This window comes from Pseudophryne corroboree, chromosome 6 (assembly GCF_028390025.1).
Source record: "Pseudophryne corroboree isolate aPseCor3 chromosome 6, aPseCor3.hap2, whole genome shotgun sequence".
In the NCBI taxonomy this organism is placed as follows: domain Eukaryota; kingdom Metazoa; phylum Chordata; class Amphibia; order Anura; family Myobatrachidae; genus Pseudophryne; species Pseudophryne corroboree.
In genome coordinates this window covers 294,627,836-294,641,672 of record NC_086449.1, presented here as the reverse complement: position 1 = coordinate 294,641,672, position 13,837 = coordinate 294,627,836, and the positions used below count along the sequence as shown (strand labels likewise).

At 43.4% G+C, this 13,837-nt stretch overlaps 1 protein-coding gene across 6 annotated transcripts in view; it reads left to right on the top strand.

Annotated features, from left to right (window-relative positions):
- The window catches only part of ZNF280D (zinc finger protein 280D), a 629,515-nt gene that overhangs the window by 193,138 nt on the left and 422,540 nt on the right, over positions 1–13,837 (top strand). For 4 of the 6 annotated variants that reach the window (XM_063926145.1, XM_063926147.1, XM_063926144.1 and 1 more), the window contains one exon: positions 4,190–6,140. The exons of 1 other annotated variant lie outside the window; for it this stretch is intronic. In XM_063926145.1, coding sequence (XP_063782215.1) covers positions 4,190–4,817 — 628 coding nt within the window. In that variant the 3' untranslated portion in view covers positions 4,818–6,140. Of the gene's footprint in view, positions 1–4,189; positions 6,141–13,837 lie in introns of those variants that run through there. One more of the 6 variants, XR_010179243.1, reaches the window with a different exon arrangement.

The window sequence follows — 13,837 nt, the reverse complement described above, 5'->3', positions numbered from 1 at the left end:
ATTCCCATGGAAGTCATCCCCACCCTTATTCATGCCAGGAAAGGAGTAACGTCGAAACATTACCACTGTATTTGGAGAAAATATGTGTCTTGGTGTGAATCCAAGAAGGCGCCTACGAGGAGTTTCAGTTGGGACGTTTTCTCCATTTTCTGCAGGCTGGTGTGGAGGCGGGCCTCCGATTGGGGTCAATCAAGGTCCAGATTTCGGCCTTGTCAGTGTTCTTCCAAAAACAATTGGCCTCTCTTCCAGAGGTTCAGACCTTCATGAAAGGGGTTCTGCACATCCAGCCTCCATTTGTGCCTCCAATGGCACCATGGGACCTTAATGTGGTGTTGCAGTTTCTTCAATCGGATTGGTTTGAGCCTCTACAAGAGATAGAGTTGAAGTTTCTCACTTGGAAAGTGGTGATGCTTTTGGCATTGGCATCCGCACCTGATCTTCCATGAAGATAGGGCAGAGTTGAGAACTCGTCAACATTTTCTTCCAAAGGTGGTTTCATCTTTCCACATAAACCAACCTATTGTGGTGCCAGTAGTTACTGACACGTTCACTGAGTCAAAGTCTCTAGATGTGGTTAGAGCTTTGAAGATTTATGTCGCTAGAACAGCTCGAATACGGAAAACAGAGTCTTTGTTTGTCCTATATGCTCCCAACAAGATTGGGTGACCAGCTTCCAAGCAGACTATTGCGCGTTGGATCAGAAGTACGATTCAGCACGCTCATACTACAGCTGGATTGCCGTTACCGATGTCGGTGAAGGCCCATTCCACTAGGAAGGTGGGCTTATCATGGGTGGCTGCCCGGAGGGTCTCGGCATTGCAACATTGCCGAGCAGCTACTTGGTCGGGGTCAAACACATTTGCAAAATTCTACAAGTTTGACACCTTGGCCGATGAAGACCTCAAGTTCGGTCAATCGGTGCTGCAGGGTCATCCGCACTCTCCCGCCCATACTGGAGCTTTGGTATAAAGCCCATGGTCATGAAGTGGACCCCAGCATCCTCTAGGACGTATGAGAAAACAGGATTTTGATACCTACCGGTAAATCCTTTTCTCCTAGTCTGTAGAGGATGCTGGGTGCCCGTCCCAGCGCATACTTTACCTGCAGTTTTGTTTTTTAGAGTTACACATGTTGTGTTTTATTAGTTTCAGCATGTTTGCTGTAATTGGTTCATGCCTGTTGGCGTGTGTTTTGTTGAATGCCATGTTGTGCGGCATGGTTGAGGTGTGTGCTGGTATGTATCTCACCATTAGTATTAAAGTACCGGTAAATCCTTTCCTCGAAATGTCCGTCTCCCTGGGCACAGTTCCTGTAACTGAGGTCTGGAGGAGGCGCATAGAGGGAGGAGCCAGTTAACACCCATTGAAAAGTCTCGAGTGCCCATGGCTCCTGCGGAACAGTCTATACCCCATGGTCATGAAGTGGACCCCAGCATCCTCTACGGACTAGGAGAAAAGGATTTACCGGTAGGTATCAAAATCCTGTTTTTTCTTGGTTTGAACATATTTTATATGAGGTGGATTTTTTTTTTGCTTTGTTTTTTTACTAGCCTCTCCCTGCCATGCTCACTTATATTGTTGAAATGTCCATACTTTCTTGGCAGTCCTTCTTTCTTTGATAGACTTCTCCATATTAGGAGTATGTAACCAATTTTTAATTGTCACCACTAATTATTGATATTGGATGCTATGAGGGACCTCATCCAGTTAGAAGCCATAGCATCCAAAAAGGTTGGAAAGCTTGCTATACACTACTAAATTCTTTTGCTCAGCCCAGACACTCATATAAGTGGTTAAGTTGGATGTAAAACGACCAGAACACAAACTTATCTGTGACCTGTTTGAGCACATTTTACAGCATGACCCGTACTGATCCAGTTGATTGAAAAAGTATAGTCAGACATCATCCTTAATTCGGGGGCACATACAGTAGATAGCTAAATGAGGGAAAGGATTAAAAAAAACTATGTACATATTAGTATGGTTATGGTTCAATGGGTCGACCTAGATAAGGTCAGCATTAACGTGGTCAACATGGGAAAAGTTAACACATGACAGGTCATCACATGAAAAGGTCGACATGAGAATCTTGAATGTTTTTGGTGTCGTTTTTTGTGTAACATGACGAGGAACCCCAATTACTGCACCACATCTCCTGGCATGGCTTGCCATGCTGTGGGCAAGGTGCCTTGTGGCACGGATTACTATTCCCAATAGTATCCACGTGGATGGTAAAGTATGAAAAAGGTCAACAAAAAAGAAGTCGTGTCAACCTGTCCTCTGTTGACCATTTTACTGTGTCGACTTTTTTCCTATGATTACCAATAGTGATCGACCTATTGACTGTCGACCTAAGTACTGTCAACTACCATCCAGATACCATTAGTATAACACATACAATTTATTCAAAGTCAAATAAATAAATTAAAACTGTCCCTCATGAGGACTAGATTACTAAAAACAAATATTAGAATGCATGACTGCGATGCCATAATTGATCGTAGGTTTATGTACGTACTAGCATTGGCCCGTGGCTTCACTCGTGTGGCTGTCTTCCGGGGAAAAAAAGTTAATCTTCCTAGTTCATAAACTGTTCCTAGAAGTATATTTCTCCCAAAAAAATTATATTTGTATGCATATAGTCATTTTGGAGTTGAGGAGCCCTACATGTGTTGAGTGTCAAGCATCTGGTTTTGCCTTTATTGCTCCTCTCCCTGGTGTCACAACCAAACAATACATACATCAGTTTCTTTCTAGGTCACTAAGCTAATTTGAAAAGATCATAGGACAAATCGCATTAGGAGTGAAACCACGAAGTTCAAAGTTAATAGCCACAAGTGCCCTGAAAAAAAATCAAGCAAGTTGTACAGTATCTGCAGGTAGCTTGATTCTGACACCTCAGTATCTGTGGGAGATTAATACTAACTGAGTACTGGAAACCAACAATATTTGGAATGTGCCAGTGACCCTGATAACAGTCCAAATTATATCAATAGAGCAGTAACCCTTATACCTTTAGTTGTTCCTAGGCAACTTCATTAGAGATTGATACAATTTGAGGCCACACATTCTGCAATGTTTGCCTGATTGCCAGATGTTTTTGGTAATATCTCGTCAGTTTTACCAGCTTTAACCATAATCTTCCTAGTTATGTTTAGTAAATTAGTAGTTTATATCGAACAATGAGTTAGTACTTCATAATTGCTTAAAAGTCAAAGTTGTTTTCCCTACAATGAAATGCTAGTTGATTTATCTGGAAACATTTTTGTAAACATTTTCATTCAACAACACTCATTATACTAGGTCACATTATATGTAGTATTCACAGCTAACGTTCCACAAGCCTTTGCCTTCTGTCATACTAGCTTATTTGATTCTGAAAGCTCCATTCAACGCTTCAGTAGTAGGACCATAAAATCAAATCTTCTGCTATTTTTTTTTTCTTCTAAGGGGGGGGGGGGTATTCAAATTGTGCAGTTTTTTTGAGTTGTCGAAAAAACGTCACTCTTCACCAGTTTGCAGGTCGAAATCACATTCAACCTACTCAAAGACCGGGCTGATTTTTTAACTTGTCCACGTGTTTTGTCGAATTCGAGGGCATTTTCAACAGTTTTTTTTTTTTTGTCCGTTTTTGCCTATGCCAATTCGACAAAAAAAAAACGAAAAGGCATGGCGAAAACGGGGCAAAAACGTGTCAAACGCCTACGATTGAATAGCCAATGGTCGAATTAGTGGCGGTTTTTCAACTCTCGGGAAAACTTGACATGAATCGAATACCCCCCTAAGTAGTATTCCTAGCTTGTTCACATACCTTAACTTGACTATGTTGAGCCACTTAACACAAAATAAGTTGGTCACTTTAGTGAAAATGTTGAAACTATTATAATTTGTTTCTCTCTGGTGGGTATTTATTTTTGTTACTTATTTTTTTTTCCCCTAATTTTTCCAACCAATCAACCTTACTTTCGATGTTGCTAAGAAACCATTATTGACAAAGTGCTAATCTCAGCTGTTGTTTAACAAATTCATTGGTGGGTGTATATTATAATAATATATATATATATACCAATGAATTTGTTAAAGAAAAACAGCGGAGATTAGCACTTTGTTATATATAATATTTGATGTGACTCTTTTTTTGCTTCACACGTTAAGTGTTTTGTTTTACTGATAATCTGTTGTTCTTTTAGCAAAACGGAGAAATACACACCAGGGGCAGCAAAGAATAAAAAGAATGCATGTGGAAGTATTAGGACCTCTCACGGCCAGAGAGGCAAATTGTTATATAACAGAAACACTACATCTGTGGATCAAGTAAATATGACCAGTGATACTCCGGACAGCTGTTCTCCAAAACCCGAAGAGAAGGAAACTCATATGATTGATTCAAATAATAAAGATTCCTGTGATATTATACAAGAGAAGCTATCTTGTGAAGAAACTAGTCCAGAGCCAGGAAAACCTGCAGATAACAACACGGTCACTACAGACAATGAGGAAGAATTGCGTTCTGTTGGTAAAGTAGAAGCCCTTCCGGATTCTAAGCTTGCTAGTGACGCCGTTGGTTTTGAACAGTTTTTAAGAAAAGAAGCACCAGACTCTGTAAGTTCGGATATCAGTGAACCAAGTAGTGTTCATTTAGATCCATTAACGCCTTCAGAAGTTTTAGAACATGAGGCTACAGAAATACTTCAGAAGGGGACTACTATTGATTCTCAGAAAGGCTCAAATGAAGAGGAAACTGAAGATGCTAAAGATAGTAGCACAAATACATCTGCACTGATCGAAACAGAGGAAGAACAAGAAGCAGTTTTGTAAATGATAGGAGCAGCTGTGGACATTCCTGCTGAAGCATAACATGTTGGATGTTTTTGTTAAAAAGTGGACTTAATTTTGTGCGATTAATGGACTGCGTTTCGGAATGATTGCTGAACAACAGCATTGTGCTTCATAAGCAAGACGAGCAAAACAAAAGGAGTTTTGCTTTATAGTTACTGTTAACATCAGTGTTACTATTACACAGTATGGGGCAGCTAGGGAAGAATGCCAACATGCTAGTAGAATACATCTCATTCTGGCTAGGTCATTATAAATACATTTTCTTTTGCATTTTAAAATCCTAAATCAAAATCTATAAAGTAGAACATGATTTAATTTTTTTTTTTTTAATAATCATTTCTGTGAGAATTATTGAGGATTCTTAGATGGAGGACGCTAAAAATAAAAAAAGAATCCATCTTTATTGAAGACCATCACGCCTACATTTTAAATATATTTTATTTGTTGGGGGGGGACAAGAATCTATGCACCTCTGTACAGGTGTAATCCTGCCAGCCTAAATTTTATCATCTTTTAAACTTTCAGTGAAAGTGGAAAAAATACATTATTGACATGTTTGTGTATATAGTTCGAAATATATATAGGAAATATACTGCAGTAGTTCTTTTTGAGTATGCAACATATTGAACCATGAATATACTATAATCCAGAGCACATAAGATCAAGCTATTTTACGGTTGTTAAAATGGCACAGGATTAAGATTTCAATAGCAGCAAAGTTAAACGGAAAGAAGCATACCTGCCTTTTTTTCCAGTGAAAACATGATCTATAGCAAATTGAAGGGATTGCAGTGTATTGTAACCGTGCTATTACCATTTAAGGGAACGTATTTCAAGTGACTGTCTCATTGGAGACAGGTATTTTGTGGGCTGAACCATCTCCTGAGAATACATCCCATCAATATACTAAGAACTAGAATTGTCACACGTTAGTGGCGTCATTATTTCCTAGTAAATTGATTGTGTTCAGCAGACAACATAGCTGCCTCCATTGCATGCAGGGCAGGTACACTTAGGACCACAAGTATAAGGAAGTATTGAAGTGCTGCTCCAAGGACTTGTATTGGACAGTCTGACCATTTTTTATTGATTTTTGCCTAATGAACAGGCTATGTGTTTAGCATATATATGCATATTCTCACTATAGCTTGCTCATAGATACTAACCAATGCCATGAATAGTAAACTACTAGAATGTAGTTTTTGAGAACATTTGATTTAGTTATGTTTTTGAATGGATGTTTTCTTGTTTTAAAATAGAATTGTTTGCTGTAAATATTCTTTTAGTAAATGTTTGCAACAATGTCCTGCCTTTTGTGGATGTTTCTTTCAAAACAATTGAACAACAACATTTGTCGATATGTTAACTATTGACAGTCCCCTAACGTGCTTATTTTGTAAGCGTTGGGGTCTTGTATGTTTTTTTTTTTTTGTTTGTTTATATTAATGCTCTTTCAGCTACATATGTGATAGTATTAGACTCCATGGGGGATATTCAATTGTTTGAAAAGTCAGTTGGGTGTCTGTTTTTTCCTAATAGACGGAAAAACAGACACCCAACCGACTTTTCAAACATTTGAATTCCCCCCCATATCTCAGAGGGAACACATCATGTGAAGGGGTAATGATCATGCCGTGTTATGGATAATCGGGCAGATGTATTAACCTGGAGAAGGCATAAGGAAATGATAAACCAGTGACAAGTGCAAGGTGATAAACCACCAGCCAGTCAGCTCCTGTCAATTTGCATATTGGAGCTGATTGGCTGGTGCGTTTATCACCTTGCACTTATCACTGGTTTATCATTTCCTTATGCCTTCTCCAGGTTAACACATCTGCCCCAATGTGCACCACGTTTTCATTGCTTAGACATGCCCGTGTGACTGAAGGAGCGTTCCCCATTAGAACAGGTGAGCTCTGAATGCTGGATAGGCAAAGGACCCATGTGACACCACCCTCAGTATTTACTTTTCATCCCCCCCACCAAAACGTTCTGTCATCTATTGAAATAGAGTTCTCTTTACACCTCTCACAGAAAGCTTCAAGATGTTAAAAAGAGAAGAAAAAGGAAGTAGATGAGCCCTTTGTTTTCTCTACTGCATTTGTTGAAGACTAGGATGTAGATATGGAAATGATTGATATGAATGTGCAACTGAAGCAAAAAATCAAACTAGGAGTTCTAAGGCGTGAGAGCAGTTGAAGATGCTGTTATCGGGGAATGCGCTCACAGCTGCACTAGCAAACAGCAGGAAACAAACAGCAGGTATCCGTAAGATAGAGCCTTTTGTTTTACAGCTGAAACTGAAGCACTAACTAGAATTGATAATCGTTTTATTTGACAAAACTAACCAGTCGCATTATGCTGCTAATGTTTTGTATATAAACCAGATGAAAGCAGAGGTGGAAAACCGTTAAATGGGAAATGCTTCATCCTCTAGGAGTTTCTTCTAATTGCTGTTGCCTGCGAGCTACAATAAAACTAATGCATCTACGCTCATAAAATACTACTGTTTTGGGTGTTTTTTTTGTAATTTTTTTTCTTTGGGTAGGGGATTATTTACTATTTTGATGGTAATGTCTAAGAGGCCAATAATTTAAATGACATCCACATGGATAATGGCAGCATAATGTGTTTGCTTTTCAATTTAAGCCTGTTTCATTTTGATTCTAACAAAACTAGTGATTGTGGTTATGCAGATATTGTGGAACTGAGCAAATAATAGCTGGGCTATCACAATCTCCTATATTTAACCTCAACATTTAACTGAAAGAATAAGAAGAATGTTTACCTGATTGATGCATCAGCATTTTCCCTTTTTTTTTTTTTTTTATTATAAAAAACAAAAGTTTTCAACTGGTACACACGGCAATAAGCCATATGCAGGGGAGGATTGGGAATTTAAAGTATCCTTGATAAATATAAAAAAAAAATTGTTAAATATCTTTTTCAGGCGGTTCCTTGCGGCGGCCATATGATACACAGAGCATCTTACTGACATAAAATACAAAAAACATACCAGTGACCACTATATAATCAAAAAGCATAATAGTAACCTCCATAAACTGCAAAAATTATCACAGTGATGTCACGTATGTCGTAAAATATCGCATTTTAATTCAAAGAGCATCAGAGCCCGTTTTTTAATATTGCAGTGGCCTTCATATAACACACAAAGTATCACAGAGAATACAGATTAAGCCAGAGAACATCACAGTGACAGCTAATTAATAACAGAAGGTTAACTGTGATCATACAATGCAATTTCCTCCCAACCCATCGCTTCCCATCTCCTCCTGACGCGTTGCTTCCCCCATCTGCTCCTCTCGACCCGTCGCTTTTACATTGCGCATAACAATAAAATACTGCACATATCAGGGAATAGAAACTCCGACATCCAATCTTGTCAAGGTATCATTTTGCTTTTTGATATGATACAGTGGATCGTTAAGGTCCCTCTCGCTTCGACACGGCACCCGTTCACACTAGACAGCTAGCCGGGTTGAACACGTGTTCATCCCGGCTAGCTACCCGGGTAGGATTCCCGGATCACTTGATCCGGGAATTTGCCGGGGGACCCGTTTCCACTAGGGAAAAATACGGGTAAATGCGCGCCCCCGCGCATTTACCCTTGTTTTAAGGAGCTAGTGGAAAAGGGGTATTACTAATCTCGCTGCAGAGGTGAGTGTATATGAATCCTTCCCTTATATTGCATCTATAGTATGCAATATGGCATTATCTTTTACACTACAGACATATTTTTAGTTTTTTTTTGTTTAAATAGACCCCTTAGGCTTAATCACTTTATGCAGCTGACCACCGACTGACATTGGTTCCTCCTCTACTAGTTAAATGTCCTTAGTGCAAAAGATACCGGGTGGGATGTACTAAAGCAGAAATGCAGTAAAAACGCTGTTTCTCTGACGTCCTAGTGGATGCTGGGACTCCGTCAGGACCATGGGGAATAGCGGCTCCGCAGGAGACAGGGCACAAAAGTAAAAGCTTTAGGATCAGGTGGTGTGCACTGGCTCCTCCCCCTATGACCCTCCTCCAAGCCTCAGTTAGGTTTTTGTGCCCGTCCGAGCAGGGTGCAATCTAGGTGGCTCTCATAAAGAGCTGCTTAGAGTAAAAGTTTTGATAGGTTTCTTATTTTCAGTGAGTCCTGCTGGCAACAGGCTCACTGCAACGAGGGACCTAGGGGAGAAGAAGTGAACTCACCTGCGTGCAGGATGGATTTGCTTCTTAGGCTACTGGACACTAGCTCCAGAGGGACGATCACAGGTACAGCCTGGATGGGTCACCGGAGCCGCGCCGCCGACCCCCTTGCAGATGCCGAAGTAAGAAGAGGTCCAGAAACCGGCGGCTGAAGGCTTTTCAGTCTTCATGAGGTAGCGCACAGCACTGCAGCTGTGCGCCATTGCTCTCAGCACACTTCACACCAACGGTCACTGAGGGTGCAGGGCGCTGGGGGGGGGCGCCCTGGGCAGCAATGTTAATACCTTTTCTGGCTAAAGAATACATCACATATAGTCCCTGAGGCTATATGGATGTATTTCACCCCTGCCAGGTCTCAGAAAAACTGGGAGAAGAGCCCGCCGGAATAGGGGGCGGGGCCTATCTCCTCAGCACACAGCGCCATTTTCCCTCACAGAACTGCTGGTGGGAAGGCTCCCAGGCTCTCCCCTGCACTGCACTACAGAAACAGGGTTAAAACAGAGAGGGGGGGCACTTATTTGGCGATATGATTATATATTAAGATGCTATAAGGGAAAACACTTATTTCTCTATCGTCCTAGTGGATGCTGGGGTTCCTGAAAGGACCATGGGGAATAGCGGCTCCGCAGGAGACAGGGCACAAAAAGTAAAGCTTTTCCAGATCAGGTGGTGTGCACTGGCTCCTCCCCCTATGACCCTCCTCCAGACTCCAGTTAGATTTTTGTGCCCGGCCGAGAAGGGTGCAATCTAGGTGGCTCTCCTAAAGAGCTGCTTAGAAAAAGTTTAGCTAGGTTTTTTATTTTACAGTGATTCCTGCTGGCAACAGGATCACTGCAGCGAGGGACTGAGGGGAGAAGGAGTCAACTCACCTGCGTGCAGGATGGATTGGCTTCTTGGCTACTGGACATCAAGCTCCAGAGGGACGATCACAGGTACAGCCTGGATGGTCACCGGAGCCGCGCCGCCGGCCCCCTTGCAGATGCTGAAGTCAGAAGAGGTCCAGAATCGGCGGCTGAAGACTCCTGCAGTCTTCTAAAGGTAGCGCACAGCACTGCAGCTGTGCGCCATTTTCCTCTCAGCACACTTCACACGGCAGTCACTGAGGGTGCAGGGCGCTGGGAGGGGGGCGCCCTGGGAGGCAAATGTAACCTATATAAAGGCTAAAAATACCTCACATATAGCCCCCAGAGGCTATATGGAGATATTTAACCCCTGCCTGATTTCTCTAAATAGCGGGAGACGAGCCCGCCAGAAAAGGGGCGGGGCCTATCTCCTCAGCACACGGCGCCATTTCCTCTCACAGCTCCGCTGGTCAGGACGGCTCCCAAGTCTCTCCCCTGCACTGCACTACAGAAACAGGGTAAAACAGAGAGGGGGGGCAAATTTATGGCGATATTTTGATATAACAAAGCAGCTATAAGGGAGCACTTATTATAAGGCTATCCCTGATATATATATATATATAGCGCTTTTGGTGTGTGCTGGCAAACTCTCCCTCTGTCTCCCCAAAGGGCTAGTGGGTCCTGTCTTCGTTAGGAGCATTCCCTGTGTGTCTGCTGTGTGTCGGTACGGGTGTGTCGACATGTATGAGGACGATATTGGCGTGGAGGCGGAGCAATTGCCAAATATGAGGATGTCACCCCCTAGGGAGTCGACACCAGAATGGATGCCTTTATTTATGGAACTACGGGATAGTGTCAACACGCTAAAGCAGTCGTTTGACGACATGAGACGGCCGGACAATCAATTAGTGCCTGTCCAGGCGACTCAAACACCGTCAGGGGCTGTGAAACGCCCTTTGCCTCAGTCGGTCGACACAGACCCAGACACAGGCGATGACTCCAGTGGTGACGGTGACGAATCAACCGTATTTTCCAGTAGGGCCACACGTTATATGATTTTGGCAATGAAGGAGGCGTTACATTTAGCTGATACTACAGGTACCACTAAACAGGGTATTATGTGGGGTGTGAAAAAACTACCTATAGTTTTTCCTGAATCAGAAGAATTAAATGACGTGTGTAATGAAGCGTGGGTTGCCCCTGATAAAAAGCTGATAATTTCAAAGAAATTATTGGCATTATACCCTTTCCCGCCAGAGGTTAGGGAGCGCTGGGAAACACCTCCTAGGGTGGACAAGGCGCTAACACGCTTATCTAAACAAGTGGCGTTACCCTCTCCTGAGACGGCCGCACTTAAAGATCCATCAGATAGGAGGATGGAAAATATCCAAAAAAGTATATACACACATGCAGGTGTTATACTACGACCAGCTATAGCGACTGCCTGGATGTGCAGTGCTGGGGTAGTTTGGTCAGAGTCCCTGATTGAAAATATTGATACCCTGGACAGGGACAATATTTTACTGTCGTTAGAACAAATAAAGGATGCATTTCTTTATATGCGTGATGCACAGAGGGATATCTGCACACTGGCATCACGGGTAAGTGCTATGTCCATTTCGGCCAGAAGAACTTTATGGACGCGACAGTGGACAGGCGATGCGGACTCAAAACGGCATATGGAAGTTTTGCAGTATAAAGGGGAGGAGTTATTTGGAGTCGGTCTATCAGATTTGGTGGCCACGGCTACAGCCGGGAAATCCACCTTTCTACCTCAAGTCACTCCCCAACAGAAAAAGGCACCGACCTTTCAACCGCAGCCCTTTCGTTCCTTTAAAAATAAGAGAGCAAAGGGCTATTCATATCTGCCACGAGGCAGAGGTCGAGGGAAGAGACAGCAACAGGCAGCTCCTTCCCAGGAACAGAAGCCCTCCCCGGCTTCTACAAAAGCCTCAGCATGACGCTGGGGCTTCTCAAGCGGACTCGGGGACGGTGGGGGGTCGTCTCAAAAATTACAGCGCGCAGTGGGCTCACTCGCAAGTAGATCCCTGGATCCTGCAGATAATATCTCAGGGGTACAGGTTGGAATTAGAGACAGATCCACCTCGCCGTTTTCCTGAAGTCTGCTTTACCAACGTCCCCCTCCGAAAGGGAGACGGTTTTGGAAGCCATTCACAAGCTGTACTCTCAGCAGGTGATAGTCAAGGTACCTCTTCTACAACAAGGGAAGGGGTATTATTCCACTCTTTTTGTGGTACCGAAGCCGGATGGCTCGGTAAGGCCTATTCTAAATCTGAAGTCCTTGAACCTGTACATAAAGAAGTTCAAGTTCAAGATGGAGTCACTCAGAGCAGTGATAGCGAACCTGGAAGAAGGGGACTTTATGGTATCCTTGGACATCAAGGATGCGTATCTCCACGTTCCAATTTACCCCTCACACCAGGGGTACCTCAGGTTCGTTGTACAAAACTGTCACTATCAGTTTCAGACGCTGCCGTTCGGATTGTCCACGGCACCTCGGGTCTTTACAAAGGTAATGGCCGAGATGATGATTCTTCTTCGAAGTAAAGGCGTATTAATTATCCCATACTTGGACGATCTCCTAATAAGGGCAAGGTCCAGAGAACAGCTAGAGATGGGATTAGCACTGTCTCAAGAAGTGCTAAAACAGCACGGGTGGATTCTGAATATTCCAAAATCCCAGTTAATGCCGACAACTCGTCTGCTGTTCCTAGGGATGATTCTGGACACGGTTCAGAAAAAGGTTTTTCTCCCGGAGGAAAAAGCCAAGGAGTTATCCGAGCTTGTCAGGAACCTCCTAAAACCAGGAAAGGTGTCTGTACATCAATGCACAAGAGTCCTGGGAAAACTGGTGGCTTCTTACGAAGCAATTCCATTCGGCAGATTCCACGCAAGAATTTTCCAAAGGGATCTGTTGGACAAATGGTCAGGGTCGCATCTTCAGATGCACCTACGGATAACCCTGTCTCCAAGGACAAGGGTGTCTCTTCTGTGGTGGTTGCAGAGTCCTCATCTATTGGAGGGCCGCAGATTCGGCATACAGGATTGGATCCTGGTGACCACGGACACCAGCCTGAGAGGCTGGGGAGCAGTCACACAAGGAAGAAACTTCCAGGGAGTATGGACGAGCCTGGAAACGTCTCTTCACATAAACATATTGGAACTAAGAGCAATATACAATGCTCTAAGCCAGGCAGAACCTCTGCTTCAAGGAAAACCGGTGTTGATCCAGTCGGACAACATCACGGCAGTCGCCCATGTGAACAGACAGGGCGGCACAAGAAGCAGGAGTGCAATGGCAGAAGCTGCAAGGATTCTTCGCTGGGCAGAGAATCATGTGATAGCACTGTCAGCAGTGTTCATCCCGGGAGTGGACAACTGGGAAGCAGACTTCCTCAGCAGACACGATCTTCACCCCGGAGAGTGGGGACTTCATCCAGAAGTCTTCCACATGCTGGTAACCCGTTGGGAAAGACCGATGGTGGACATGATGGCGTCTCGCCTCAACAAAAAACTGGACAGGTATTGCGCCAGGTCAAGAGATCCGCAGGCAATAGCTGTGGACGCGCTGGTAACACCTTGGGTGTACCAGTCGGTGTATGTGTTTCCTCCTCTGCCTCTCATACCAAAAGTATTGAGAATTATACGGCAAAGAGGCGTGAGAACGATACTAGTGGTTCCGGATTGGCCAAGAAGGACTTGGTACCCGGAACTTCAAGAGATGATCACGGAAGATCCGTGGCCTCTACCTCTAAGGAGGGACTTGCTTCAGCAGGGTCCCTGTCTGTTTCAAGACTAACCGCGGCTGCGTTTGACGGCATGGCGGTTGAACGCCGGATCCTAAAGGAAAAAGGCATGCCGGAAGAAGTCATTCCTACTTTGATTAAAGCGAGGAAGGAAGTAACCGTGCAACATTATCACCGA